This window comes from Oreochromis niloticus, linkage group LG19 (assembly GCF_001858045.2).
Source record: "Oreochromis niloticus isolate F11D_XX linkage group LG19, O_niloticus_UMD_NMBU, whole genome shotgun sequence".
NCBI lineage: Eukaryota > Metazoa > Chordata > Actinopteri > Cichliformes > Cichlidae > Oreochromis > Oreochromis niloticus.
Window position 1 is genome coordinate 6,576,620 of NC_031983.2, and position 27,687 is coordinate 6,604,306.

Consider the following 27,687-nt stretch of genomic DNA (forward strand, 5'->3'; position numbering starts at 1 on the left):
CAGGTAATAAAATGATTTTTCTTTCTGCCAAATGATATATCCTTGCAATATAATATTTTGTTGTTACAGCAGCTTTCAGGGCCAGAATAACACACTAATGCAGTTAGGGTCACAAAAGTAAATGATCGTTTAACTTGGTTTGGGTATCAGTTAATTATTAAAGGTTTAGTTATTCATGTGAACAGACTCTTGAGATCAGTTATTCTGGTTTAATAGAGAAAAAATCAAGTATGACTATTACTTTATTGACATTCAACAGAAACCTTTGCCATCACGTACTTTGGTTTCATATTGTGCTTTCTGGTGTTTACATTGCTTCTTTTAAATGACTGACCTCCTTTCTGCTGCTGTGTGGATACACACTGCAGGTATATCTTTTACTAAGTCAAACTAACACTTATCCAGGCCTGGGTTACAGAGGGCTGCAGTCTACACGAGACACCCAGACCTCTCTCTCCCCAGCTCTTCCAGTACAGGGCACTGAGCTGTTCCCAGGCCATCCAGGAGAACCTCTCTAGTGTGATGGGGGTTTTCATGCAAGATAATTTCTCAGACATATCAGATGTAGATGATTCCTTACTAGTTCAACAAGTGAACTTCTAAAAAGGAGAATTGTAGATTTACACAAGTTGGGAAGGTCTTTTGGAACCATTTCTGAACTATTAATGGTTAACTTCCCTCTGCGCTACCTTGATTTTAGCTTCTAGTCTCCTCCTCCATGCAGGGTGATGCTCCTTGTGGCTGTTCATCTTGTAGCCAAGCGTCTATCGTGTTCACTTGTAACCTGCAGTTATCATTCTTATGATTTTTATAATTAACATACTTTGTTAACATACTTATTATAGACATTAACTGTAACTCCATTCCCTGTCTGTACCATTGCTGTTTTTTCCACATGCTATAAACCCTACAGTTAGTTTACATGTGGATCATCTACTAAACAGAGTAAACAGTGAAAACAAATTGAGCTGGTTTTTGCACATTTATTAAAAAAACTGAACTTACATCTATTTATGTACATCAGACATGTATAATTCTCTGTAATAGTATTTATGGCATGAAAAAACTAGACTTTAACATCATTGTAGTTTTTAAACAAAACAACATATAATAGAACGACACTGACCTGTTTGTGTGTAAAAACACACACTTGCATACTTATTTACAAACATACATTTTACATGAAATGCACAAAAATTACCAGCATGAATGTGACATCTAGCTTATGTATACAGTAACATACAGTGACTACAGCAAGCATTCACCATCACAGAGTCTGCGTATAATAGGGATTTCAGTCTAAGTAACATCTGAAGGTTTTTCCATGGCATTCACTCTGTATGTCTTTACAGAGATAGACTGTAACACAATATAATACACAATAATATTGCTGCTGTGCAACAAAACTCTCAGTCAGTGATACTCTGACAAGCAAATGTGCGGCTCATCTCACTTCAACTTTGGAGAAAAACCTCCGGGTTCCAGGATCAGCACGGCTCTCTTTCAGTGTGTCCGACAGAGTGGTTTTGACGATTTTCCTGTCGGCTTTGGAGAGGTTTGTCTTGAGTTTGAGCAGAGCTGAAACATGTTTTTCACTGTTGGTGACAGAAAGAAGAAAGGGTTAAAAAAAAAAGTGCTGATTTTCTCTATGTAAAGTCAGAGACTGTGAAAAAAAGGATTGTCATGTGAAAGCTGCCACATTTGATATAGAAAAGAAAAAAATATAAAGAAATGAGTTTGAGCATTTTTTTTTAGCTAAACAGAATCTGCAATGTTTTATTTCACTTTCAACATAAGAATAACAGCAGAAGTTATAACTTCACTGATCCCATCAAGACTTGTTTTTCATTGCCATGTTATGTCTTTTTTGTAACCAGTTTTCTGCCCCTGACACACATCCTTCCTGCAAACACTAACAGCTGTCATTAACACATTTACTACACCTATTTAAATTGCTGAGAAGAGGGGAGATGGAAAATGTCTCAGCCCACCTCTGTTGGAAATGTATCAATAGGTGGAGCTACTTTTAGCTCATGTTAGTTCCCATGAATGTAGCTCATCCTGCTCACCAGAAACATCTGAAACCAACTGAGATGTTTCGCTCAGTCTGCTTCCTGTTTCCCTCAGCTCTCTCTGAAATGTATGATTGTTTATCCTGACCTAATGTCTCACAAAGCTCTTATCATGATATAGTTCTGTCCTCAATGTTTATGTTACAGTTGATACAACAGGCCCAAAAAATGAGAGCACATTACATTTGTGTGAGTTATACTCTGTATGTTTTTGTATTAAAGTAAATAATGTCTGAGTCAATTCAAAAGTTACCTGAGGTCGGGATAAGCAGATCCCAGTGAAAAGATTTGCATCTGTATGGCAGGAATATCTTGGAGTTTTAGCACTTCTGCCATCTTGGTCAGGATTTCCTTTAACCAGTCTTGTTTGGATCCCTGTGAAGACAAATCAGTGACGTCAGTTTAGTCTGTAAGTTTCCCCAAACTGTAATTAACAAAGCTGCTGTTTTTGGAAATAATGATGTTTTTCCTTCAGGAGCTATTGGACTGGAATTTCCAGCTAATGGTGTGAAATGTGAAAATCAAATTATCTGATGTGCCTCAATGCTGTGCTTTATATTAACTAAAGTGTCATATAATCATATAGTGTAGTATTGTACGTGTCCTTTAGTGATAGAAGTGTAGGAGACTCCCGCCCACGCTTGTCTGCAGAAATTGATAACAGGGAACCATCTGCCAGTGGAAATTTACTGGAAGGGATTATGGCAAGGTTGCAGCCTCACCAGAGCTGAGAAAAGATGTTTTACAGTTTACTGTCACGGCGAGTGAGATGAGCCGTGTGGGAATTAAAGGAGGATCCAAACGCAGGCACTTGTAAAGGTGTGAGGGTGGTTTATTAAACACAACAAAAGAGATGGACAAAATGGTAAACAGAGAACTAAACTATACTGGGATAACTAAACTACTGACCCTGAACAAGAACACAAACCTGAACACGAATAACAGCGAGCAGAAAACAGATGACGGTTGGCAGCAGGGAAACACACGGATGAGACATGGTGGATACACAGACGGACCAGCAACTACAATGACTAAAGACGTGACTTAAATACACACAGAGAAACACAGGGAGATTACACACAGGTGGTGGACACAGCTGGAAGTAATTAACAAGACGAGACAGAGGTAAAACTGAACACACTCACATGAGACGCAGACCTTCACACTAAAACAGGAAACAACAACACTACACAAAGACGCTGACTCGACACTGAGAGACACATGGAACTAAACCCACACAAAACATGAGAACATAAAACCTGCGAACAAAACCCCTAAACCAGAATCACAGTAATATAATATATCCCAAATAATCAAAAACACCAGACAACCCCAAAACACTCCAAGATGCAAAATAAACCAAAACATAAGGAACTCAAAATACTGGGTCGAAACTGACCCAGAACCGTGACATTTATAGACAATAACCTATAGGCACGCTATGCAACGTGACTACTGAATGCTTGTGTAATACTGTTGTTTAGACTATAGTGGGACACCCTCTAATAAAACTGTTAAGCACACATCGTTATTTTGAGATTCGCGGCAGAGTGTCATGCAGGACGCATCTCCCTTCCAGAAGTAATAAAAGTGTTAAAATGGTCTACTGAGCAGTGTGTTGTCTTCCATCAGATGCTTATGAGGAATCAAAAAACTCGGTGAAGTGTTGATATTTAACACTGGGAAATGTATGTGAATTTTAAATTCTTTCAGTTACACAGATGTTGTTGGAGAGGTTAGTTGAACTTGTGACTAGGGTTGTTTCACCCTGTCAAACAATGTTATGCTGATCAGTGTTTGTGCTTGACTGATTTTATTTGTGTCTCAGTTAAAGTGTGCAGTGAAGGTAAGTCTCACCATTCTGGCAAACAGGTTGTGCAATCTCTCTGCATTTTCTTTCACAGTCATGTAAGCCATCAGCTGACGATCCTTGTCCTTCAGTTTGACCTCTCCTTTCAGGAGCCTCCGGACATATTCTACTGTCATTTCCTGCTGAAGCTGACCAATCAGCTCCTGAATGTAAGTAACAAGATCATATTTTAGTCCATTGATTTAAAAGCTGGTAATAATGGCTTCATAGCAAAGTTTCACGCTGTCATGTTTCTACCTGATGACAGGATTGAGTCAAACCCTGAAGTTCTCGAAGCTCTTCTTCAGTGCTATTCAGCAGCTTCTCAAATGTGTTCTTCTTCAGCCAGTCACTGGTTCCCACTTTCTTGTAGTGTGGCTGTGTGGGGAATAAATGTGAGGCATGTTGTTGATCTCTAAAGAGGATAGCTGAAATTAGGAAAAACTGCCTCTAAATCTGTTTTAAAGAACTTACCTTGAGGATCTTGTGCACAGGGGTTAATAAATAAGTGTGGGCAGACTGTTTCATCTCAGTCAGACCTCGCAAACAGTTTTCCCGCACATTCTTTGGGAATAGATGGCTCTCTGTGATAAGGAAGTCCCTTTAGACAGACCACACAGGACACATCAGGTCACAGTGAAATATTCACCTGTTATGATGTAAAAATTATAATTTTATCTCCATCTAAGTGGATCAGAAACATACCTGAACTGTTTGACACAGCTGAGGTTTGCCTTTATGAAAGCTTTGCTGTGCCGTTTGTTCTGCCTTATGATGTCTTCATGAAACTCTTTATACCTGCAGAAGATTAAGAACAGTTTTCACTTTTATTATCTTGTTTTTCCCAAACATAAAACTAAAATGTATTTTCAAATGACAATATTTAAAAGACAGCCTGGTGAAGCCTTGTTACCTCTGCATGAAGTCTGTCAGGTTGGATGTTATTTTCTGGACCTTGTGCGGGTCTCTTACAGTTATATGTGCTGATGTCACGATGCCGTTGATAAACTGAAGACAAATGGATTGGCAAATCAGTGTCAGTTTTAAGTTCCCAAACAACTTTACACAGCAATGCACTTCCATCATTTTCAGATCAAGTTAAACTAACAATGTTATGTCATTTTTTTCACCACAACAGTTTTTATTGCACAGTTCTGACCAGAGATGGTTACTGTAATCCGATTACTTTTTTCAAGTAACGAGTAAAGTAAGGGATTACTATTGCAAAAACGGTAATTAGATTACCATTACTTTCACGTAGGAACGCTGCGTTACTGCGTTAGTAAAACCGTGATTTTTTTGCCAGAATGTCTCATGACAGTGACGTAAGCGAGTGCGACGTTCATGACAACAGCTGTGTGCAGATCAACAATGGATAATATATCGAGTGCGTGCAGCGTTTAAAGCGTGGAAGTACTGACCTTACTTTGAGTTTGATTCCATAAAAAGTGACAAAAACATTAGTGTCCGTTGTGCGTGGGAAGAAAACTTCTTTTTACAGTGAAAAAAACCCCTAAACTTCCAAGGAAGCAGCGAGTGCGCTACGACTGTAATGGGAAATTCACAGAGAAACTCGCGGATTCTTCAACTGACCACTGCGGCACACCTGCACCAGGGTAAACCTCCACCTACCCCAGTCCTGCTTTACAGGTGGAAATAGAGCAACAGGACCGCTAGTCTTTGATTTATTTTCTGCTGTGTTTTACTTGCATCTATTTGAAAGAATGAGTGTAAACACAAAAAAATATTTTATTTTATGTGCTGGAATGTGCAAAAAATAGGTTTAAATGTTAAACAAATTTCTTCCAGTCAGAGAATGTTGCATATAATTAAATTTTTGCTTGATGCATAAAGTTAAAATATTAAAACTAATAAAACAAATTTTAAAAAGAGACTTTTCCATTTGATTACATTTTGTATGATAGATTATGCAGAAAAAGTAGAATTGGGCTGAAAGATCTATCGCTTTATCACCTATTCAGGTAGTAAATCGTGTTTTTAAAAAGTAACTAAGTAACTAATTACTTTTGAAAATAAGTAATCAGTAAAGTAACAGGATTACTTTTTGGGGGAAGTAATCAGTAATTAGTTACAGATTACTTTTTTCAAGTAACTTGACCAACACTGGTTCTGACATAGCAATTTATCCAAAGCCTCTCATCATGGTCAACAATTAGAAGTCACCAAATGCAGGACTCACTATAAGGATCCTTGAGGTTGGCCACGACAAGTGACACCTTTCACTTTGTATTAATACATATTCATAAAAGTATCGATTTCAGCCTTTTTAATATCAAGTTGTTGCAGCAACTCTACCTGGATGACACCATAGGCCACAGGACTGACATAGCAACCAACATCTCTTGTCGGCTCCTTTCCTTGATCCCACTCTTTCTTCGCTTCATCCAATACTCGGTCAGTATAAATCATCAGGTCGCTCTAAACACACAACAACACACAGCTGCCACTTTTAAACTGCTTTCATGTGTAAAGATTTAATTACTGACAGTAATAATTACATCTACAATATTATGTTCAAAAAGATAAAACCAGTAACTCTTTGATGCTGGACTTGCAAATCTCACTTTAAGCCCTGCAATGTCCATACTGATTAACTGGATACACATCTTAGATACACTGTGTTACCTGTTGTTTGCTGAGGTACTGCTCCTCCAGAGCTTTCAGTAACTTGTCAGGAAGCAGGTTTCCCAGCGCTTTAGTATTGATATTACTGGCCAGCTCAGGTTTTTCAAGGATTCTGGTACACAGAGCAGATAACACATGAGTTTTTATAAACGCCCCAAGTTGTGTTTAGTCTACAAAAATGTCATTTATTTTGCTAATTTTATTATTTTATTATTCTTCTAAAAACAATCAAGGACCTCACACTGAGAGACATCATCATGTTTAGGCACAGAAAGATGCTACTTCAAACAATAATTGAACTGTTGGCTTACCCTGGATAAAACTCCTTCACCCATCGCAGGAGGAAACTGCAGTCCTTGTCATCCAGAACAAAGTCTGCAATCTTTCTGAGTCTTGCGCTGAAAGTTTGATGGTACTGTCTTGCATAAAAGTTACAGATGTCCATCTCTGGTGGGTAGCAGTTCTTCACCACCTCCACCACCCACTCCATGTCTTCCTTCAGCTGCCTGCCCATGGACTGGATGTCTGCCTGGATCGAGGACTGGTTCTCCTGGTCACCAGTGGGGCTTGATGGGTTCTCTAAACGACTATACACTAATTCATGAAGCACTTTGTCATGGTGCTCCTTCCACTTCTTGGGCCTCCAGGCTCGTGGTGTCCGGCATCTTTGTCTCCACAGCTGGTCCTGCTCTTCCTCAAGGTTGATGGCTTTCACTGCAGATATCAAAGCAGACACCTCTTCCTCACGGCCGAGAGAAAGACTCTGCTGCACCGTCTGCTTTATATGCATTTCAAGTGCTTCATAGTCTGCAGCAAGCTTTTTTACTGCTTCCTCGTGAGCTTTAAGTGCATCAGCCTCGGTTAACTCTCCAAACAGATGTTTCTCCCTGTCTATCAACAGTTGAGCGGCTTCGAACAGGTATTGTCCTTCAAGGCATTCCTCAAAAGTAGGATTCACTGGTGGACAAAAACAAAGATAAATAATCTTCAAACAGTTCATATTTCTCCCAAAATAAGGTATTTAACATTTCTGGAAGAAATGGAGAACCTTATTTCTGTAATAGAGGTGTTTTTTTCATCATCACTATTTCGTGAAACAACCGTAACATCAATTTCTTTTCTTTTTTTAATATGTCACACAAAACACAATTTAGTTGAAATACAGAGGGTTAACAGGAAATAGCTAATAACAGCTGGATGTATGTCACTCACCAACTGGCTGCTCTTCTTCAGTAGGTGATTGGTGTCCATTAGTAATGGAAGAACCGTTGTTGGGTCGAATTATGGGGCTTCGCCAGAACTTTTTAAACCATTTTCCTCCAGCTCTTAAAGTTTGTTCAGGGGAACTGTTGGATGTGGCTGTTGTGGATGAACACGACTGGGTCTGCATTCTTCTCCAGGTCGTAAAACGTGACCAACAAGCCAAGAAAGGTGCTGACAAATCTGCAATTAAAAAAAAAATCAGTAATTAAAAAAGAAGTACTTTCTCTGTCTTAATATAAATTTTTTATATAATTGCCATAAACTAAACATTTTAGCCTTATGCACAGCATCACCGTGAAATAAAAAAAAATAGATTAAACCATGAATTAGCAATACATGTAGGGATGGGTACCGGTGTCCGGTGCCACGATGGGACCGGTTCTGACAAACGGTAGTAACCAGACCGAAAAGCAGCGCACATTTCGGTGCTTTATTTCGGTGCTTTTTTTTTCCTGAGCCAATTCTAGCCAATCATTTTACGTTTAGGATAGTAGGCGGGGCCAGGTACGTACATTCTTTTAGAGCAGAGCTACAGATTAAAAATGCCCAAGGCGAAGCCATCAAAAGTCTGGCTGTACTTCACAGCAAAAGATGCAAACTCAGCAGCCTGCAACAAGTGCTTTAAGCTGATACCGTGATATGTGACCTCAAATCTGATGAAACACCTGGCGACGCATAACATTTTTGTTTTAAAGCCGAGAAATGCGCCGTGTTTGATAGCTTGCTGCGAGACCTCACACCGTGCACATCTACTGCGGGTGTGGTGCCTGTTATCGGACCCGGACTTAGCAACATCCCCCAAAAACCCGAAGAGGACAGTCCTGGCCCCTAGCCCTGTCAGCGTAGCAGAAATGATGACGGATGATGATGGCAGCAGCAGCCGTTCTCCTCTGCGTGAGTAGCTTCATGTTGTTCGTGTGTAATTAACGTTGAGTACGCTAACCACGTTATTACATTAATGCATCTAAGGTGAACTAGCAAACACCGTCGTAGTTACATGCGGCTGTCTTCTTGTTTGGGGCAATTGTGGCTCAAGAGTTGGGAGTTCGCCTTGTAATCGCAAGGTTGCCGGTTCGAGCCCTGGCTCCGACAGTCTCGGTCGTTGTGTCCTTGGGCAAGACACTTCACCCGTTGCCTACTGGTGGTGGTCAGAGGGCCCGGTGGCGCCAGTGTCCGGCAGCCTCGCCTCTGTCAGTGCGCCCCAGGGTGGCTGTGGCTACAACGTAGCTTGCCATCACCTGTGCGTGAATGGGTGAATGACTGGATATGTAAAGCGCTTTGGGGTCCTTAGGGACCATAAAAGCGCTATATAAATACAAGCCATTTTGATGGCAGATGCTCCCTTCACCCTGGCCAAAAAGGCTAAAATGACTAAAGAAAAAGTGGAAAACAGTTAAACATGAGAGGTTTTTGGACAAAGTTTGTGTTTTTTCCATTGTTTAAGCACTGCTTCCAGCCAAGAGTGATACCATATATGCCCTATAGCTGCAGAAAAGGCTAACATTGTTATCTTTTTACAAAAAAACCAGCTGAACATGAGAGGTTTTTGGACCAATTTTGTGTTCTCCATTCTTTAAGCACCGGTTTGAGCACCGTTTAAGCACCGGCACCGTTTCAAAAGTACCGGTTTGGCACCGGTATCAGATAAAACCTAAACGATACCTATCCCTAAATACATGTATTGCTATTTTTTTTTAATTATCAATAAACAAATGCATTGAATTGCTTTTATTTCCAATAAGATTACACAAAGAACAATTTAAAATCAGCTATCCAAGATTTCTGCTTTATAAATACCACAGATCAATTGCTCTGGGCTCCTTTGATCAGCTCCATCACCTAGTGGGGGTGGGGGGTCATAGTTTGGTCCCACCTTCGCTGTTGTGATTGGTGTGGAGGTAGGGACAGGCTTGGGGCGTCGGGGGATTCCCCAGGAGCATCTTGCTTGGAGGGCTCAACCCGAGGTTGCGGTCATGGCCTATTAAGGGCTGCGTGCAGCGGGGCTAGGGGAGGGTCTGTGCTGACGGACGTGGGTTACTGACCTGGTAGCCTGGCTGCCCCTGGGTGGGTACGGGACGGGCGTGGGGTTCTGGGGGCGCTCCGTCTCTGGGCTGGGGCCCTGGCTGGGCCTTGGGGCTTGGGTCCTGGTTGGTGTGTTGCCGGGGTTGTGAGTGGGTGGGTGCATGGGGGCCAGCCCTGGCGCAGGGTGCCGCCAGTGCATCGAGCCACCTGGGGGGCTCTTCAACTGGTGGGGGAGGCTGTTACATCTTGCAGGAGGTCTCCTCTCTTCAGGAACTCACTCTGCAGGAGGGGGAGATGTAGGAGAGGTGGAGGAAGATCTCAGCCTGGGCATCTATTGTCTTGTGTAGTCTAGAAGATGAGTGGATGACGGGGTGGGCGTAGTTTTCTCTGTGGTGGGGTCAGGTGGGCTGTCCCGGGCTCTGTGGGGCCAGGCGGCGCTGCTGAACTGGTCCCCGGTCTGGATGGGCCTGGGCCCCCTTTCCCTGGCGGGTTGCGGAGTATGGGGGTGCCTACTGGGGTCAGCGGAGGAGCTGGCCCCAGGGAGGGGTCACTTGCCCCTCCCTTCCTTCCCTCCCCATCTCCAGCTGCCTCCCTCTTCCCACTCCACCACAATCACCCACACATGCAGGGCCTTGGGGTAAAGGTGTGTCACCAGGGTGCAGGGGAGGCATCCCCCCGTCTGTCCCCTTCTGGCTGCCCGTGCCTCAGTTTTATCCCACAACTTAGACATTCACATTACTCACACTCTCATAACACATACATATAGGACCTTGGGGTTGGGCACGTTATACGGCATCTAGATGACCATCAGGGTGTACACCTCACCCCTGGCATCGTTGCCCACCTCTCAATTTTAAATACACGTAGACATTGAGGGCTAGCAGGAGGGGCTATGCGCTTACCTGTTGCTCTCTGGCAGGTAGCTCCATGCCCTCCTGGGTTTTAAATGCACCTTAGAACACACATACATCAACACTACATATGAGTGGGCGGAGGGAGGTTTGGAGTCTTCACACACCCCCGTTCTGTGCGACCTGTTGGAGTGGGGGGGCTAGGAGGAGGAGTTGGCCGTCGGATTGGGGTCTGGAATGTGGGGCCTCCCTGCTGTTGCCGAGTTGGGGCAGTCTGCTTCTCTCCACCCCAGGGAAAAGGGTAACACTACCAGGGTCTGGGTGCAGTTTCCCCCTCCAGGGGCAAGGGTACCTAGACCTGGGGTATAGAGTACGCTTGGGGAGTGTGATTGTGTGTACAGTGTCTATTTATGTCTGTCTCCACGTTGGTTGAGTGTTGAGTAATTGCATATGAGAGCATGAGGGTGGGAATGGATGTTTGTATCTGTGTGTGCCTGTATGTCTGTGTCTATATGTCAGGTTGGGTATCAGACGTCACCTCTCTGGGGACATCTCCGGCCCTCCAAGGTATGGAGGCCTATCTCCCCCCACCACTTCTCCTGCCAGTGGCAGACGCCCTCAGACATCGGTGCGTTGGTGGTTCTTTGTGTCCGGGGATGGGCGTCCAGGTACACACTGGCTCACTCCTTCGTGGCTGCTTGTCAGGGCCTGGAGCCTGGGGCTCGCTCGGGCCACTTTGGGGAGGGGTGCCCTCAGCCTCTCGGCCTGGGGCTCGGTCACTCCGGCACAGCTGGCAGCCAGCGGAGCTGTCGGGCACGTCACTGAAACCCCCCGGCTTCTGCTCCGCGGCTGCTGAGTGACCCCTCATCTGGGGCTCTCCTCAGCTCTTTCTGTGATAGTGGCGCGGCTGCCCCTCTGTTGGTCTTCCTTGGTCTCTTGTGTTCTGAGGGCCTCTGGATGTCTGGAGTTTTGATCTCCTCCATACCTGCTTCATGCCCTGGAGGACGGGGCAGTGGCCCCCCACACCCTCTACCAGATCATTACATGAAGGAACCTTTTAAATACAAGCGCACTCATGCTCACAGGTGTACACACGGGTGCTCACACACACAAACTACTCCCTTTTTGGCTCCTACCTCAAAGCACACTGTGCGCTGTAAATCTTACGTGCTGCACAATAATGTTTAATATTTAGTATTTACTGTTATGTTCCCATAGATCATCGTGATGTTGTTTATTATGTTGCTCTTTTTTTTTCTTCTGCTTGTTTTCTCTTTTTTCTTTCTCAACATTTAATTTAGAACATTTAATTAAAAAAAAACAAAATAACACACAAACTGTCATGTTTCGTGCAGGAAAGAAGACGAAAAAACACTTTTTACAGATCAAAAAATTTAAAAATGAGACATAAACAACATCAGCCATAACACAACAAAGAAAACTACTGACATCAGAAAAAACACAAAACCTCATCTAATCTAATTACAACCACACGGCAAAGTAAGTCTGTAAGTATTTGTGTGGCCAAACAACCTATCCACATTAAATATATATATGAAATCTTTCAGATTCTACTCACATAAGCTTCACAGTCACTGCTTTGAAAGTAACTGCAGCTGCTGTGAACTTCTATGTCGAATGGGACAAGCTCCTCCTGCTCAGACGATGTAGGGAAATTTTAGAGAGACCCACAGAGACACATGACATCCTTCCCCTTCCAAAGCACACAGTCACGCACACACGTGCACGCACCCACAGAGAAAGCTGTGCTGTTTTTAGCGCTAGGATAGCACCAACCTTGGCTTCTGGATCAACTTCTCTAAACAGACTGTTAGGAAATATTGTGCAGTCTTTCATACTTTCTTTATAACGTCAATGATTGTGATGGCTGCATGCAACCACACAATTAAGATACTTAGGTAATATTCATTTGGTCTTTTGTCTTATGTTTACGTTATGCTCTAAAGCTTCTGTGATCATAAGTTAACTAATTTGTTATTTTGAGTTTACCTGTAATGCATGACAGCACTAAGCTATAGTCCAAATGGTGGCATAGACCCTGCTTTGCATTGTTTGTTGTTTTATATAGATATGTTATATTGATAATATTTCTGCTCTTTCTGAGTTACCTGACCTCCCCTCCAGTCCTTCCTGGTTTGACTGAAAGAGGAGGCTGTGGGTGGAGCTGGTTTAAATGCAGAAGCCAATAAAGTGGACTGGACCATCAATTGTGATCGTGCAGGGGGAATGGGGTTATTCTTGAATGATGGTTAGCTGTTATCTCTTTAGTTTTCACCTTTGGTGTATATAATGGTTTATTCATTTGCTATATAACCGGAGCTGTTTCTCATTTGGGCAGGTCAGTTTGTTGAGTTATGTTTTTGTTTAGTGACTTTTGAGTAAAGTTCTGTTAAGTTAACCTCTTTTATGGGCCCACTTGGTTCTTAAAAAAAAGCTTATTTTGTTATTTGAATTTTTGTAATCCTCTTGTCCTTTTTGGGGTATAATAAAACCCATTTTTTTGAAGATTACATTTGTGCCTGTGTGTTCCTGGCCGCTTGGATCCTGACAATGATCCTGTACTTTTATTTTCATGGTCAGGTCAGTTGTGCAACAACACTAAAAGCTCACTAGAATGTTATGTTTTTGGTCATTTAGTTTTTACTTTGTTACCAACCAAAACTGATGGCCATAAAAAGTGTAAAATGGTGATGTTGTGTTCATGTTTAGTCATTTCAGAATTTGGAGCCATCGGAGCTTTAGCGGCATTCATCATCATTAAACATGTGTGATGAGCATTAAGTAGACCATGTCGTGGCAGATTTCTTTTCTGATGTATTAATCACATACTGTAACCATATCACATTAGTAACAGTAATATCACTTCCTCACTTTAGTATAGTATGCATGCATGTAGAATGTTATCACAGGTAGGCCCCAAGTTTTATTGCACCTTCACGGCGGACCCATTGTAGACTTGAATATCTGCAGACATCCTGGAGGTGACGGGTGGTCATAACTTTTCTTAGAGTGGGCGGGGGTCAAGGATGAGCTGGACTGAAGGTATAGGGACATGTGATGTGCTGTGGAATGCTCTTTGTTTGAGAGTGTCTGTGTGGGTATAGAAGATGAGCAACACCACCCAAATTTCAGAAATGATCTTAGTGTTTGGCTGGGATGTTTCTTTCCACATTGTAATGTGTTTATTAAACCCACTTCAAATCAAGCTCACTGAGTGTGTTGCAGGTTATTGTGTTTTAATACAGAAAAAATCAAGTATGACTATTACTTTATTGACATTCAACAGAAACCTTTGCCATCACGTACTTTGGTTTCATATTGTGCTTTCTGGTGCTTATGTTGCATCCTTTAAATGACTGACCTCCTTTCTGCTGCTGTGTGGATACACACTGCAGATATATCTTTTACTAAGTCAAACTAACACTTATCCAGGCCTGGGTTACAGAGGGCAGCAGTCTACACGAGACACCCAGACCTCTCTCTCCCCAGCTCTTCCAGTACAGGGCACTGAGCTGTTCCCAGGCCATCCAGGAAAATCTCTCCAGTGTGATGGGGGTTTTCATGCAAGATAATTTCTCAGACATATCAGATGTAGATGATTCCTTACTAGTTCAACAAGTGAACCTCTAAAAAGGAGAATTGTAGATTTACACAAGTTGGGAAAGTCTTTTGAAACCATTTCTGAACTATTAATGGTTAACGTCCCTCTGCGCTACCTTGATTTTAATAATGGATTGGATATAGCGCTTTTCAAGGCACCCAAAGCGCTTTACAATGCCATTATTCATTCATGCTCACATTCATACACTGGTGGATGAATGGCTACGGTTGTAGCCACAGCTGCCCTGGGGCAGACTGACAGAGGCAGTTGGCCCCTCTGGCCAACACCAGTAGGCGGTAGGGTAAACTGTCTTGCCCAAGGACACAACGACCAGGACAGAGAGGCCGGGGATCGAACAGGCGACCTTCCGGTTACAGGTGCGCTTCCAAACCCCCTGAGACACGGTAGCCTGGATTTTAGCTTCTAGTCTCCTCCTCCATGCAGGGTGATGCTCCTTGTGGCTGTTCATCTTGTAGCCAAGCGTCTATCGTGTTCACTTGTAACCTGCAGTTATCATTCTTATGATTTTTATAATTAACATACGTTGATACTTATTATAGACATTAACTGTAACTCCATTCCCTGTCTGTACCATTGCTGTTTTTTCCACATGCTATAAACCCTACAGTTAGTTTACATGTGGATCATCTACTAAACAGAGTAAACAGTGAAAACAAATTGAGCTGGTTTTTGCACATTTATTAAAAAAACTGAACTTACATCTATTTATGTACATCAGACATGTATAATTCTCTGTAATAGTATTTATGGCATGAAAAAACTAGACTTTAACATCATTGTAGTTTTTAAACAAAACGACATATAATAGAACGACACTGACCTGTTTGTGTGTAAAAACACACACTTGCATACTTATTTACAAACATACATTTTACATGAAATGCACAAAAATTACCAGCATGAATGTGACATCTAGCTTATGTATACAGTAACATACAGTGACTACAGCAAGCATTCACCATCACAGAGTCTGCGTATAATAGGGATTTCAAATGTGCGGCTCATCTCACTTCAACTTTGGAGAAAAACCTCCGGGTTCCAGGATCAGCACGGCTCTCTTTCAGTGTGTCCGACAGAGTGGTTTTGACGATTTTCCTGTCGGCTTTGGAGAGGTTTGTCTTGAGTTTGAGCAGAGCCGAAACATGTTTTTCACTGTTGGTGACAGAAAGAAGAAAGGGTTAAAAAAAAAGTGATGATTTTCTCTATGTAAAGTCAGAGACTGTGAAAAAAAGGATTGTCATGTGAAAGCTGCCACATTTGATATAGAAAATAAAAAAATATAAAGAAATGAGTTTGAGCATTTTTTTTTTTAGCTAAACAGAATCTGCAATGTTTTATTTCACTTTCAACATAAGAATAACAGCAGAAGTTATAACTTCACTGATCCCATCAAGACTTGTTTTTCATTGCCATGTTATGTCTTTTCGTGTAACCAGTTTTCTGCCCCTGACACACATCCTTCCTGCAAACACTAACAGCTGTCATTAACACATTTACTACACCTATTTAAATTGCTGAGAAGAGGGGAGATGGAAAATGTCTCAGCCCACCTCTGTTGGAAATGTATCAATAGGTGGAGCTACTTTTAGCTCATGTTAGTTCCCATGAATGTAGCTCATCCTGCTCACCAGAAACATCTGAAACCAACTGAGATGTTTCGCTCAGTCTGCTTCCTGTTTTCCCTCAGCTCTCTCTGAAAAATATGATTGTTTATCCTGACCTAATGTCTCACAAAGCTCTTATCATGATATAGTTCTGTCCTCAATGTTCATGTTACAGTTGATACAACAGGCCCAAAAAATGAGAGCACATTACATTTGTGTGAGTTATACTCTGTATGTTTTTGTATTAAAGTAAATAATGTCTGAGTCAATTCAAAAGTTACCTGAGGTCGGGATAAGCAGATCCCAGTGAAATGATTTGCATCTGTATGGCAGGAATATCTTGGAGTTTTAGCACTTCTGCAATCTTGGTCAGGATTTCCTTTAACCAGTCTTGTTTGGATCCCTGTGAAGACAAATCAGTGACGTCAGTTTAGTCTGTAAGTTTCCCCAAACTGTAATTAACATAGCTGCTGTTTTTGGAAATAATGATGTCTATCTATCCATGAAGCCAGGTAACACACACCAATTAGTTAAACTGCAGGAATGTCTTAAAGACATAAAGACCTGGATGGCCGCTAACTTTCTGCTTCTTAATTCAGATAAAACTGAGGTTATTGTACTCGGCCCTGAAAATCTTAGAAATATGGTATCTAACCAGATTCTTACTCTGGATGGCATTACCTTGGCCTCCAGTAATGCTGTGAGGAACCTTGGAGTCATTTTTGACCAGGACATGTCCTTTAATGCACATATTAAACAAATATGTAAGACTGCTTTCTTCCATTTGCGCAATATCTCTAAAATTAGAAATATCCTGTCTCAGAGTGATGCTGAAAAACTAGTTCATGCCTTCATTACTTCCAGGCTGGACTACTGTAATTCTTTATTATCAGGATGTCCTAAAAACTCCCTGAAAAGTCTTCAGCTAATCCAAAATGCTGCAGCAAGAGTCCTGACAGGGACTAGAAAGAGAGAGCATATTTCTCCTGTTTTGGCTTCCCTTCATTGGCTTCCTGTTAAATCCAGAATTGAATTCAAAATCCTGCTCCTCACATACAAGGTCTTAAATAATCAGGCCCCATCTTATCTTAATGACCTTGTAGTACCATATCGCCCTATTAGAGCACTTCGCTCTCGCTCTGCAGGCCTACTTGTTGTTCCTAGAGTATTTAAAAGTAGAATGGGAGGGAGAGCCTTCAGTTTTCAGGCCCCTCTTCTGTGGAACCAGCTTCTAGTTTGGATTCGGGAGACAGACACTATCTCTACTTTCAAGATTAGGCTTAAAACTTTCCTTTTTGCTAAAGCATATAGTTAGGGCTGGACCAGGTGACCCTGAATCCTCCCTTAGTTATGCTGCAATAGACGTAGGCTGCCGGGGATTCCCATGATGCATTGAGTTTTTCCTTTCCAGCCACTCACTATGTGTTAATAGACCTCTCTGCATCGAATCATATCTGTTATTAATTTCTGTCTCTCTTCCACAGCATGTCTTTCATCCTGTTTTCCTTCTTCACCCCAACCGGTCGCAGCAGATGGCCCCGCCCCTCCCTGAGCCTGGTTCTGTCGGAGGTTTCTTCCTGTTAAAAGGGAGTTTTTCCTTCCCACTGTCGCCAAAGTGCTTGCTCATAGGGGTCATATGATATGATTGTTGGGGTTTTCTCTGTATTTATTATTGTGCGATCTATTGTACAATATAAAGCGCCTTGAGGCGACTTTTGTTGTGATTTGGTGCTATATAAATAAAATTGAATTGAATTGAATTTTCCTTCAGGAGCTATTGGACTGGAATTTCCAGCTAATGGTGTGAAATGTGAAAATGAAATTATCTGAAGTGCCTCAATGCTGTGCTTTATATTAACTAAAGTGTCATATAATCATATAGTGTAGTATTCAATGGACGCAGCCCTGATATTAAAGGCCTTAGACTACGTGCCCTTTAGTGATAGAAATGTAGGAGACTCCCGCCCATGCTTGTCTGCAGAAATTGATAACAGGGAACCATCTGCCAGTGGAAATTTACTGGAAGGGATTATGGCAAGGTTGCAGCCTCACAAGAGCTGAGAAAAGATGTTTTACAGTTTATAGACAATAACCTATAGGCACGCTATGCAACGTGACTACTGAATGCTTGTGTAATACTGTTGTTTAGACTATACTGGGACACCCTCTAATAAAACTGTTAAGCACACATCGTTATTTTGAGATTCGTGGCAGAGTGTCATGCAGGACGCATCTCCCTTCCAGAAGTAATAAAAGTGTTAAAATGGTCTACTGAGCAGTGTGTTGTCTTCCATCAGATGCTTATGAGGAATCAAAAAACTCGGTGAAGTGTTGATATTTAACACTGGGAAATGTATGTGAATTTTAAATTCTTTCAGTTACACAGATGTTGTTGGAGATGTTAGTTGAATTTGTGACCAAGGTTGTTTCACCCTGTCAAACAATGTTATGCTGATCAGTGTTTGTGCTTGATTGATTTTATTTGTGTCTCAGTTAAAGTGTGCAGTGAAGGTAAGTCTCACCATTCTGGCAAACAGGTTGTGCAATCTCTCTGCATTTTCTTTCACAGTCATGTAAGCCTTCTGCTGACGATCCTTGTCCTTCAGTTTGACCTCTCCTTTCAGGAGCCTCCGGACATATTCTACTGTCATTTCCTGCTGAAGCTGACCAATCAGCTCCTGAATGTAAGTAACAAGATCATATTTTAGTCCATTGATTTAAAAGCTGGTAATAATGGCTTCATAGCAAAGTTTCACGCTGTCATGTTTCTACCTGATGACAGGATTGAGTCAAACCCTGAAGTTCTCGAAGCTCTTCTTCAGTGCTATTCAGCAGCTTCTCAAATGTGTTCTTCTTCAGCCAGTCACTGGTTCCCACTTTCTGGTAGTGTGGCTGTGTGGGGAATAAATGTGAGGCATGTTGTTGATCTCTAAAGAGGATAGCTGAAATTAGGAAAAACTGCCTCTAAATCTGTTTTAAAGAACTTACCTTGAGGATCTTGTGCACAGGGGTTAATAAATAAGTGTGGGCAGACTGTTTCATCTCAGTCAGACCTCGCAAACAGTTTTCCCGCACATTCTTTGGGAATAGATGGCTCTCCATGATAAGGAAGTCCCTTTAGACAGACCACACAGGACACATCAGCTCACAGTGAAGTACTCGGCTGTTATGAGGTTAAAATTATAATTTTATCTCCATCTAAGTGGATCAGAAACATACCTGAACTGTTTGACACAGCTGAGGTTTGCCTTTATGAAAGCTTTGCTGTGCCGTTTGTTCTGCCGTATGATGTCTTCATGAAACTCTTTATACCTGCAGAAGATTAAGAACAGTTTTCACTTTTATTATCTTGTTTTTCCCAAACATAAAACTAAAATGTATTTTCAAATGACAATATTTAAAAGACAGCCTTGTGAAGCCTTGTTACCTCTGCATGAAGTCTGTCAGTTTGGATGTTATTTTCTGGACCTTGTGCGGGTCTCTTACAGTTATATGTGCTGATGTCACGATGCCGTTGATAAACTGAAGACAAATGGATTGGCAAATCAGTGTCAGTTTTAAGTTCCCAAACAACTTTACACAGCAATGCACTTCCATCATTTTCAGATCAAGTTAAACTAACAATGTTATGTCATTTTTTCACCACAACAGTTTTTATTGCACAGTTCTGACCAGAGATGGTTACTGTAATCCGATTACTTTTTTCAAGTAACGAGTAAAGTAAGGGATTACTATTGCAAAAACGGTAATTAGATTACCATTACTTTCACGTAGGAACGCTGCGTTACTGCGTTAGTAAAACCGTGATTTTTTTGCGAGAATGTCTCATGACAGTGACGTAAGCGAGTGCGACGTTCATGACAACAGCTGTGTGCAGATCAACAATGGATAATATATCGAGTGCGTGCAGCGTTTAAAGCGTGGAAGTACTGACCTTACTTTGAGTTTGATTCCATAAAAAGTGACAAAAACATTAGTGTCTGTTGTGCGTGGGAAGAAAACTTCTTTTTAAGGTGAAAAAAACCCCTAAACTTCCAAGGAAGCAGCGAGTGCGCTACGACTGTAATGGGAAATTCACAGAGAAACTCGCGGATTCTTCAACTGACCACTGCGGCACACCTGCACCAGGGTAAACCTCCGCCTACCCCAGTCCTGCTTTACAGGTGGAAATAGAGCAACAGGACCGCTAGTCTTTGATTTATTTTCTGCTGTGTTTTACTTGCATCTATTTGAAAGAATGAGTGTAAACACAAAAAAATATTTATTTATGTGCTGGAATGTGCAAAAAATAGGTTTAAATGTTAAACAAATTTCTTCCAGTCAGAGAATGTTGCATATAATTAAATTTTTGCTTGATGCATAAAGTTAAAATATTAAAACTAATAAAACAAATTTTAAAAAGAGACTTTTCCATTTGATTACATTTTGTATGATAGATTATGCAGAAAAAGTAGAATTGGGCTGAAAGATCTATCGCTTTATCACCTATTCAGGTAGTAAATCGTGTTTTTAAAAAGTAACTAAGTAACTAATTACTTTTGAAAATAAGTAATCAGTAAAGTAACGGGATTACTTTTTGGGGGAAGTAATCAGTAATTAGCTACTGATTACTTTTTTCAAGCAACTTGACCAACACTGGTTCTGACATAGCAATTTATCCAAAGCCTCTCATCATGGTCAACAATTAGAAGTCACCAAATGCAGGACTCACTATAAGGATCCTTGAGGTTGGCCACGACAAGTGACACCTTTCACTTTGTATTAATACATTTTCATAAAAGCACTGATTTCAGCCTTTTTAATATCAAGTTGTTGCAGCAACTCTACCTGGATGACATCATAGGCCACAGGACTGACGTAGCAACCATCATCTCTTGTCGGCTCCTTTCCTTGATCCCACTCTTTCTTCGCTTCATCCAATACTCGGCCAATAAAAATCATCAGGTTGCTCTAAACACACAACAACACACAGCTGCCACTTTTAAACTGCTTTCATGTGTAAAGATTTAATTACTGACAGTAATAATTACATCTACAATATTATGTTCAAAAAAAATTAAACCAGTAACTCTTTGATGCTGGACTTGCAAATCTCACTTTAAGCCCTTCAATGCCCATACTGATTAACTGGATACACATCTTAGACACACTGTGTTACCTGTTGTTTGCTGAGGTACTTCTCCTCCAGAGCTTTCAGTAACTTGTCAGGAAGCAGGTTTCCCAGCGCTTTAGTATTGATATTACTGGCCAGCTCAGGTTTTTCAAGGATTCTGGTACACAGAGCAGATAACACATGAGTTTTTATAAACACCCCAAGTTGTGTTTAGTCTACAAAAATGTCATTTATTTTGCTAATTTTTCATGTATTTATTCTTCTAAAAAACAATCAAGGTCCTCACACTGAGAGACATCATCATGTTTAGGCACAGAAAGATGCTACTTCAAACAATATATGAACTGTTGGCTTACCCTGGATAAAACTCCTTCACCCATCGCAGGAGGAAACTGCAGTCCTTGTCATCCAGAACAAAGTCTGCAATCTTTCTGAGTCTTGCGCTGAAAGTTTGATGGTACTGTCTTGCATAAAAGTTACAGATGTCCATCTCTGGTGGGTAGCAGTTCTTCACCACCTCCACCACCCACTCCATGTCTTCCTTCAGCTGCCTGCCCATGGACTGGATGTCTGCCTGGATCGAGGACTGGTTCTCCTGGTCACCAGTGGGCGTCGATGGGTTCTCTAAACGACTATACACTAATTCATGAAGCACTTTGTCATGGTGCTCCTTCCACTTCTTGGGCCTCCAGGCTCGTGGTGTCCGGCATCTTTGTCTCCACAGCTGGTCCTGCTCTTCCTCAAGGTTGATGGCTTTCACTGCAGATATCAAAGCAGACACCTCTTCCTCACGGCCGAGAGAAAGACTCTGCTGCACCGTCTGCTTTATATGCATTTCAAGTGCTTCATAGTCTGCAGCAAGCTTTTTTACTGCTTCCTTGTGAGCTTTAAGTGCATCAGCCTCGGTTATCTCCCCAAACAGATGTTTCTCCCTGTCTATCAACAGTTGAGCAGCTTCGAACAGGTATTGTCCTTCAAGGCATTCCTCAAAAGTAGGATTCACTGGTGGACAAAAACAAAGATAAATAATCTTCAAACAGTTCATATTTCTCCCAAAATAAGGTATTTAACATTTGTGGAAGAAATGGAGAACCTTATTTCTGTAATAGAGGTGTTTTTTTACACATCATCACTATTTGTGAAACAACCGTAACATCAATTTCTTTTCTTTTTTTAATATGTCACACAAAACACAATTTAGTTGAAATACAGAGGTTTAACAGGAAATAGCTAATAACAGCTGGATGTATGTCACTCACCAACTGGCTGCTCTTCTTCAGTAGGTGATGGGTGTCCATCAGTAGTGGAAGAACCGTTGTTGTTGGTTTGAGCTGTGGGGCTTCGCCAGAACTTTTTAAACCATTTTCCTCCAGCTCTTAAAGTTTGTTCAGGGGAACTGTTGGATGTGGCTGTTGTGGATGAACCCGACTGGGTCTGCATTCTTCTCCAGGTCGTAAAACGTGACCAACAAGCCAAGAAAGGTGCTGACAAATCTGCAATTAAAAAAAAAATCAGTAATTAAAAAAGAAGTACTTTCTCTGTCTTAATATAAATTTTTTATATAATTGCCATAAACTAAACATTTTAGCCTTATGCACAGCATCACCGTGAAATAAAAAAAATAGATTACACCATGAATTAGCAATACATGTATTGCTATTTTTTTTAAAATCATCAATAAACAAATGCATTGAATTGCTTTGATTTCCAATAAGATTACACAAAGAACAATTTAAAATCAGCTATCCAAGATTTCTGCTTTATAAATACCACAGATCAATTGCTCTGGGCTCCTTTGATCAGCTCCATCACCTAGTGGGGGTGGGGGGTCACAGTTTGGTCCCACCTTCGCTGTTGTGATTGGTGTGGAGGTAGGGACAGGCTTGGGGCGTCGGGGGATTCCCCAGGAGCATCTTGCTTGGAGGGCTCAACCCGAGGTTGCGGTCATGGCCTATTAAGGGCTGCGTGCAGCGGGGCTAGGGGAGGGTCTGTGCTGACGGACGTGGGTTACTGACCTGGTAGCCTGGCTGCCCCTGGGTGGGTACGGGACGGGCGTGGGGTTCTGGGGGCCCTGGCTGGGCCTTGGGTCCTGGTTGGTGTGTTGCCGGGGTTGTGGGTGGGTGGGTGCATGGGGGCCAGCCCTGGCGCAGGGTGCCGCCAGTGCATCGAGCCACCTGGGGGGCTCTTCAACTGGTGGGGGAGGCTGTTACATCTTGCAGGAGGTCTCCTCTCTTCAGGAACTCACTCTGCAGGAGGGGGAGATATAGGAGAGGTGGAGGAAGATCTCAGCCTGGGCATCTATTGTCTTGTGTAGTCTAGAAGATGAGTGGATGACGGGGTGGGCGTAGTTTTCTCTGTGGTGGGGTCAGGTGGGCTGTCCCGGGCTCTGTGGGGCCAGGCGGCGCTGCTGAACTGGTCCCCGGTCCGGATGGGCCTGGGCCCCCTTTCCCTGGCGGGTTGCGGAGTATGGGGTGCCTACTGGGGTCAGCGGAGGAGCTGGCCCCAGGGAGGGGTCACTTGCCCCTCCCTTCCTTCCCTCCCCATCTCCAGCTGCCTCCCTCTTCCCACTCCACCACAATCACCCACACATGCAGGGCCTTGGGGTAAAGGTGTGTCACCAGGGTGCAGGGGAGGCCCCCCCCCCTCTGTCCCCTTCTGGCTGCCCGTGCCTCAGTTTTATCCCACAACTTAGACATTCACATTACTCACACTCTCATAACACATACATATAGGACCTTGGGGTTGGGCACGTTATACGGCATCCAGATGACCATCAGGGTGTACACCTCACCCCTGGCATCGTTGCCCACCTTTTAAATACATGTAGACATTGAGGGCTAGCAGGAGGGGCTACGCGCTTACTTGCTGCTCTCTGGCAGGTAGCTCCATGCCCTCCTGGGTTTTAAATGCACCTTAGAACACACATGCATCAACACTACATATGAGCGGGCGGAGGGAGGTTTGGAGTCTTCACACACCCCCGTTCTCTGCGGCCTGTTGGAGCGGGGGGGCTAGGAGGAGGAGTTGGCCGTCGGATTGGGGTCTGGAATGTGGGGCCTCCCTGCTGCTACGGAGTCGGGGCAGTCTGCTTCTCTCCACCCCAGGGAAAAGGGTAACACCACCTGGGTCTGGGTGCAGTTTCCCCCTCCAGGGGCAAGGGTACCTAGACCTGGGGTATAGAGTACGCTTGGGGAGTGTGATTGTGTGTACAGTGTCTATTTATGTCTGTCTCCACGTTGGTTGAGTGTTGAGTAATTGCATATGAGAGCATGAGGGTGGGAATGGATGTTTGTATCTGTGTGTGCCTGTATGTCTGTGTTCATATGTCAGGTTGGGTATCAGACGCCACCTCTCTGGGGACATCTCCCCCCACCGCTTCCCCTGCCAGTGGCAGACGCCCTCAGACATCGGTGCGTTGGTGGTTCTTTGTGTCCGGGGGTGGGCGTCCAGGTACACACCGGCTCACTCCTTCGTGGCTGCTTGTCAGGGCCTGGAGCCTGGGGCTCGCTCTGGCCACTTTAGGGGTGGGGTGCCCTCAGCCTCTCGGCCTGGGGCTCGGTCACTCCGGCACAGCTGGCAGCCAGCGAAGCTCACGGGCATGTCACTGAAACCCCCCCTGGCTTCTGCTCCGCGGCTGCTGAGTGACCCCTCATCTGGGACTCTCTTCAGCTCTTTCTGTGATAGTGGCGCGGCTGCCCCTCTGTTGGTCTTCCTTGGTCTCTTGTGTTCTGAGGGCCTCTGGATGTCTGGAGTTTTGATCTCCTCCATACCTGCTTCATGCCCTGGAGGACGGGGCTGTGGCCCCCCCCACACCCTCTACCAGATCATTACATGAAGGAACCTTTTAAATACAAGCGCACTCATGCTCACAGGTGTACACACGGGTGCTCACACACACAAACTACTCCCTTTTTGGCTCCTACCTCAAAGCACACTGTGCGCTGTAAATCTTACGTGCTGCACAATAATGTTTAATATTTAGTATTTACTGTTATATTCCCATAGATCATCGTGATGTTGTTTATTATGTTGCTCTTTTTTTTTCTTCTGCTTGTTTTCTCTTTTTTCTTTCTCAACATTTAATCCAGCTGATTGATATATGTATTTTTTGTCTGCTTATTTTGTTGGTTTTTGCCCTTTATCCCCGTCCCTCTTCCCCGCTGTTTTTCTTTCCCTCTTTCTTTCTCCCTTTTCCTTTCCCCCAGTCAAGTCTGTCCCGTATTTAGCAAGTGAAAATAAAATAAAATAAACAATAAAAGGTGAATCAAATAGACCATTATGGCAAGGCTGGGATGGTCCATTTGGTAAAGTAAATCCGTTGGGCATCTTTCTTGCAAAACCTCCCCCCCAAAAACCCAAATCCCACAATTATCACAGTATTTTAACTACATGATAAAAAAACAAAATAACACACAAACTGTCATGTTTCGTGCAGGAAAGAAGACGAAAAAACACTTTTTACAGATCAAAACATTTAAAAATGAGACATAAACAACATCAGCCATAACACAACAAAGAAAACTGACATCAGAAAAAACACAAAACCTCATCTAATCTAATTACAACCACACGCCAAAGTAAGTCTGTAAGTATTTGTGTGGCCAAACAACCTATCCACATTAAATATATATATGAAATCTTTCAGATTCTACTCACATAAGCTTCACAGTCACGGTTTTGAAAGTAACTGCAGCTGCTGTGAACTTCTATGTCGAATGGGACAAGCTCCTCCTGCTCAGATGATGTAGGGAAATTTTAGAGAGACCCACAGAGCCACACATGCAATCCCTCCCCTTCCGAAGCACACAGTCACGCACACACGTGCACGCACACACACAGAAAGCTGTGCTGTTTTTAGCGCTAGGACAGCACCAATCTTGGCTTCTGGATCAACTTCTTTAAACAGACTGTTAGGAAATATTGTGCAGTCTTTCATACTTTCTTTATAACGTCAATGATTGTGATGGCTGCATGCAACCACACAATTAAGATACTTAGGTAATATTCATTTGGTCTTTTGTCTTATGTTTACGTTATGCTCTAAAGCTTCTGTGATCATAAGTTAACTAATTTGTTATTTTGAGTTTACCTGTAATGCATGACAGCACTAAGCTATAGTCCAAATGGTGGCATAGACCCTGCTTTGCATTGTTTGTTGTTTTATATAGATATGTTATATTGATAATATTTCTGCTCTTTCTGAGTTACCTGACCTCCCCTCCAGTCCTTCCTGGTTTGGCTGAAAGAGGAGGCTGTGGGTGGAGCTGGTTTAAATGCAGAAGCCAATAAAGTGGACTGGACCATCAATTGTGATCGTGCAGGGGGAATGGGGTTATTCTTGAATGATGGTTAGCTGTTATCTCTTTAGTTTTCACCTTTGGTGTATATAATGGTTTATTCATTTGCTATATAACCGGAGCTGTTTCTCATTTGGGCAGGTCAGTTTGTTGAGTTATGTTTTTGTTTAGTGACTTTTGAGTAAAGTTCTGTTAAGTTAACCTCTTTTATGGGCCCACTTGGTTCTTAAAAAAAAGCTTATTTTTGTTATTTTGAATTTTTGTAATCCTCTTGTCCTTTTTGGGGTATAATGAAACCCATTTTTTTGAAGATTACATTTGTGCCTGTGTGTTCCTGGCCGCTTGGATCCTGACAATGATCCTGTACTTTTATTTTCATGGTCAGGTCAGTTGTGCAACAACACTAAAAGCTCACTAGAATGTTATGTTTTTGGTCATTTAGTTTTTACTTTGTTACCAACCAAAACTGATGGCCATAAAAAGTGTAAAATGGTGATGTTGTGTTTATGTTTAGTCATTTCAGAATTTGGAGCCATCGGAGCTTTAGCGGCATTCATCATCATTAAACATGTGTGATGAGCATTAAGTAGACCGTGTCGTGGCAGATTTCTTTTCTGATGTATTAATCACATACTGTAACCATATCACATTAGTAACAGTAATATCACTTCCTCACTTTAGTATAGTATGCATGCATGTAGAATGTTATCACAGGTAGGCCCCAAGTTTTATTGCACCTTCACGGCGGACCCATTGTAGACTTGAATATCTGCAGACATCCTGGAGGTGACGGGTGGTCATAACTTTTCTTAGAGTGGGCGGGGGTCAAGGATGAGCTGGACTGAAGGTATAGGGACATGTGATGTGCTGTGGAATGCTCTTTGTTTGAGAGTGTCTGTGTGGGTATAGAAGATGAGCAACACCACCCAAATTTCAGAAATGATCTTAGTGTTTGGCTGGGATGTTTCTTTCCACATTGTAATGTGTTTATTAAACCCACTTCAAATCAAGCTCACTGAGTGTGTTGCAGGTTATTGTGTTTTAATACAGAAAAAATCAAGTATGACTATTACTTTATTGACATTCAACAGAAACCTTTGCCATCACGTACTTTGGTTTCATATTGTGCTTTCTGGTGCTTATGTTGCATCCTTTAAATGACTGACCTCCTTTCTGCTGCTGTGTGGATACACACTGCAGGTATATCTTTTACTAAGTCAAACAAACACTTATCCAGGCCTGGGTTACAGAGGGCAGCAGTCTACACGAGACACCCAGACCTCTCTCTCCCCAGCTCTTCCAGTACAGGGCACTGAGCTGTTCCCAG

The 27,687-nt window shown here is 42.5% G+C and overlaps 2 protein-coding genes across 6 annotated transcripts; both read right to left on the reverse strand.

Annotated features, from left to right (window-relative positions):
• Positions 1 to 963: 963 nt before the first annotated feature.
• On the reverse strand, positions 964 to 12,881 carry LOC109195942 (tumor necrosis factor alpha-induced protein 2). Of its 3 annotated transcripts, none has more exons than XM_019348698.1 (13): positions 12,833 to 12,881; positions 12,283 to 12,357; positions 7,780 to 8,010; positions 6,879 to 7,524; positions 6,568 to 6,679; positions 6,238 to 6,360; positions 4,835 to 4,929; positions 4,627 to 4,719; positions 4,396 to 4,522; positions 4,180 to 4,299; positions 3,930 to 4,085; positions 2,326 to 2,447; positions 964 to 1,595 (listed from the first exon to the last, which is right to left on the reverse strand). In XM_019348698.1, exons 3-13 carry the CDS (start codon positions 7,955 to 7,957, stop codon positions 1,445 to 1,447), a joined length of 1,923 nt encoding a protein of 640 aa, XP_019204243.1. In that variant the 5' UTR covers positions 7,958 to 8,010; positions 12,283 to 12,357; positions 12,833 to 12,881; the 3' UTR covers positions 964 to 1,444. The 3 variants fall into 3 exon arrangements, with proteins under 3 accessions (XP_019204243.1, XP_019204244.1, XP_019204245.1); XM_019348699.2 differs by having other exon boundaries at positions 12,838 to 12,861; XM_019348700.2 differs by having other exon boundaries at positions 12,714 to 12,858.
• On the reverse strand, positions 964 to 26,323 carry LOC100693617 (tumor necrosis factor alpha-induced protein 2). Of its 3 annotated transcripts, none has more exons than XM_019348694.2 (14): positions 26,272 to 26,323; positions 25,720 to 25,794; positions 22,323 to 22,556; positions 21,420 to 22,065; positions 21,109 to 21,220; positions 20,778 to 20,900; positions 19,378 to 19,472; positions 19,170 to 19,262; positions 18,939 to 19,065; positions 18,723 to 18,842; positions 18,473 to 18,628; positions 16,232 to 16,353; positions 15,341 to 15,498; positions 964 to 1,437 (listed from the first exon to the last, which is right to left on the reverse strand). In XM_019348694.2, the coding sequence occupies exons 3-13, from the start codon at positions 22,501 to 22,503 to the stop codon at positions 15,348 to 15,350; spliced, it is 1,926 nt and encodes a 641-aa protein (XP_019204239.1). In that variant the 5' UTR covers positions 22,504 to 22,556; positions 25,720 to 25,794; positions 26,272 to 26,323; the 3' UTR covers positions 964 to 1,437; positions 15,341 to 15,347. The 3 variants fall into 3 exon arrangements, with proteins under 3 accessions (XP_019204239.1, XP_019204240.1, XP_019204241.1); XM_019348695.2 differs by having other exon boundaries at positions 26,277 to 26,321; XM_019348696.2 differs by having other exon boundaries at positions 26,153 to 26,297.
• Between the last annotated feature and the right edge of the window lie 1,364 nt (positions 26,324 to 27,687).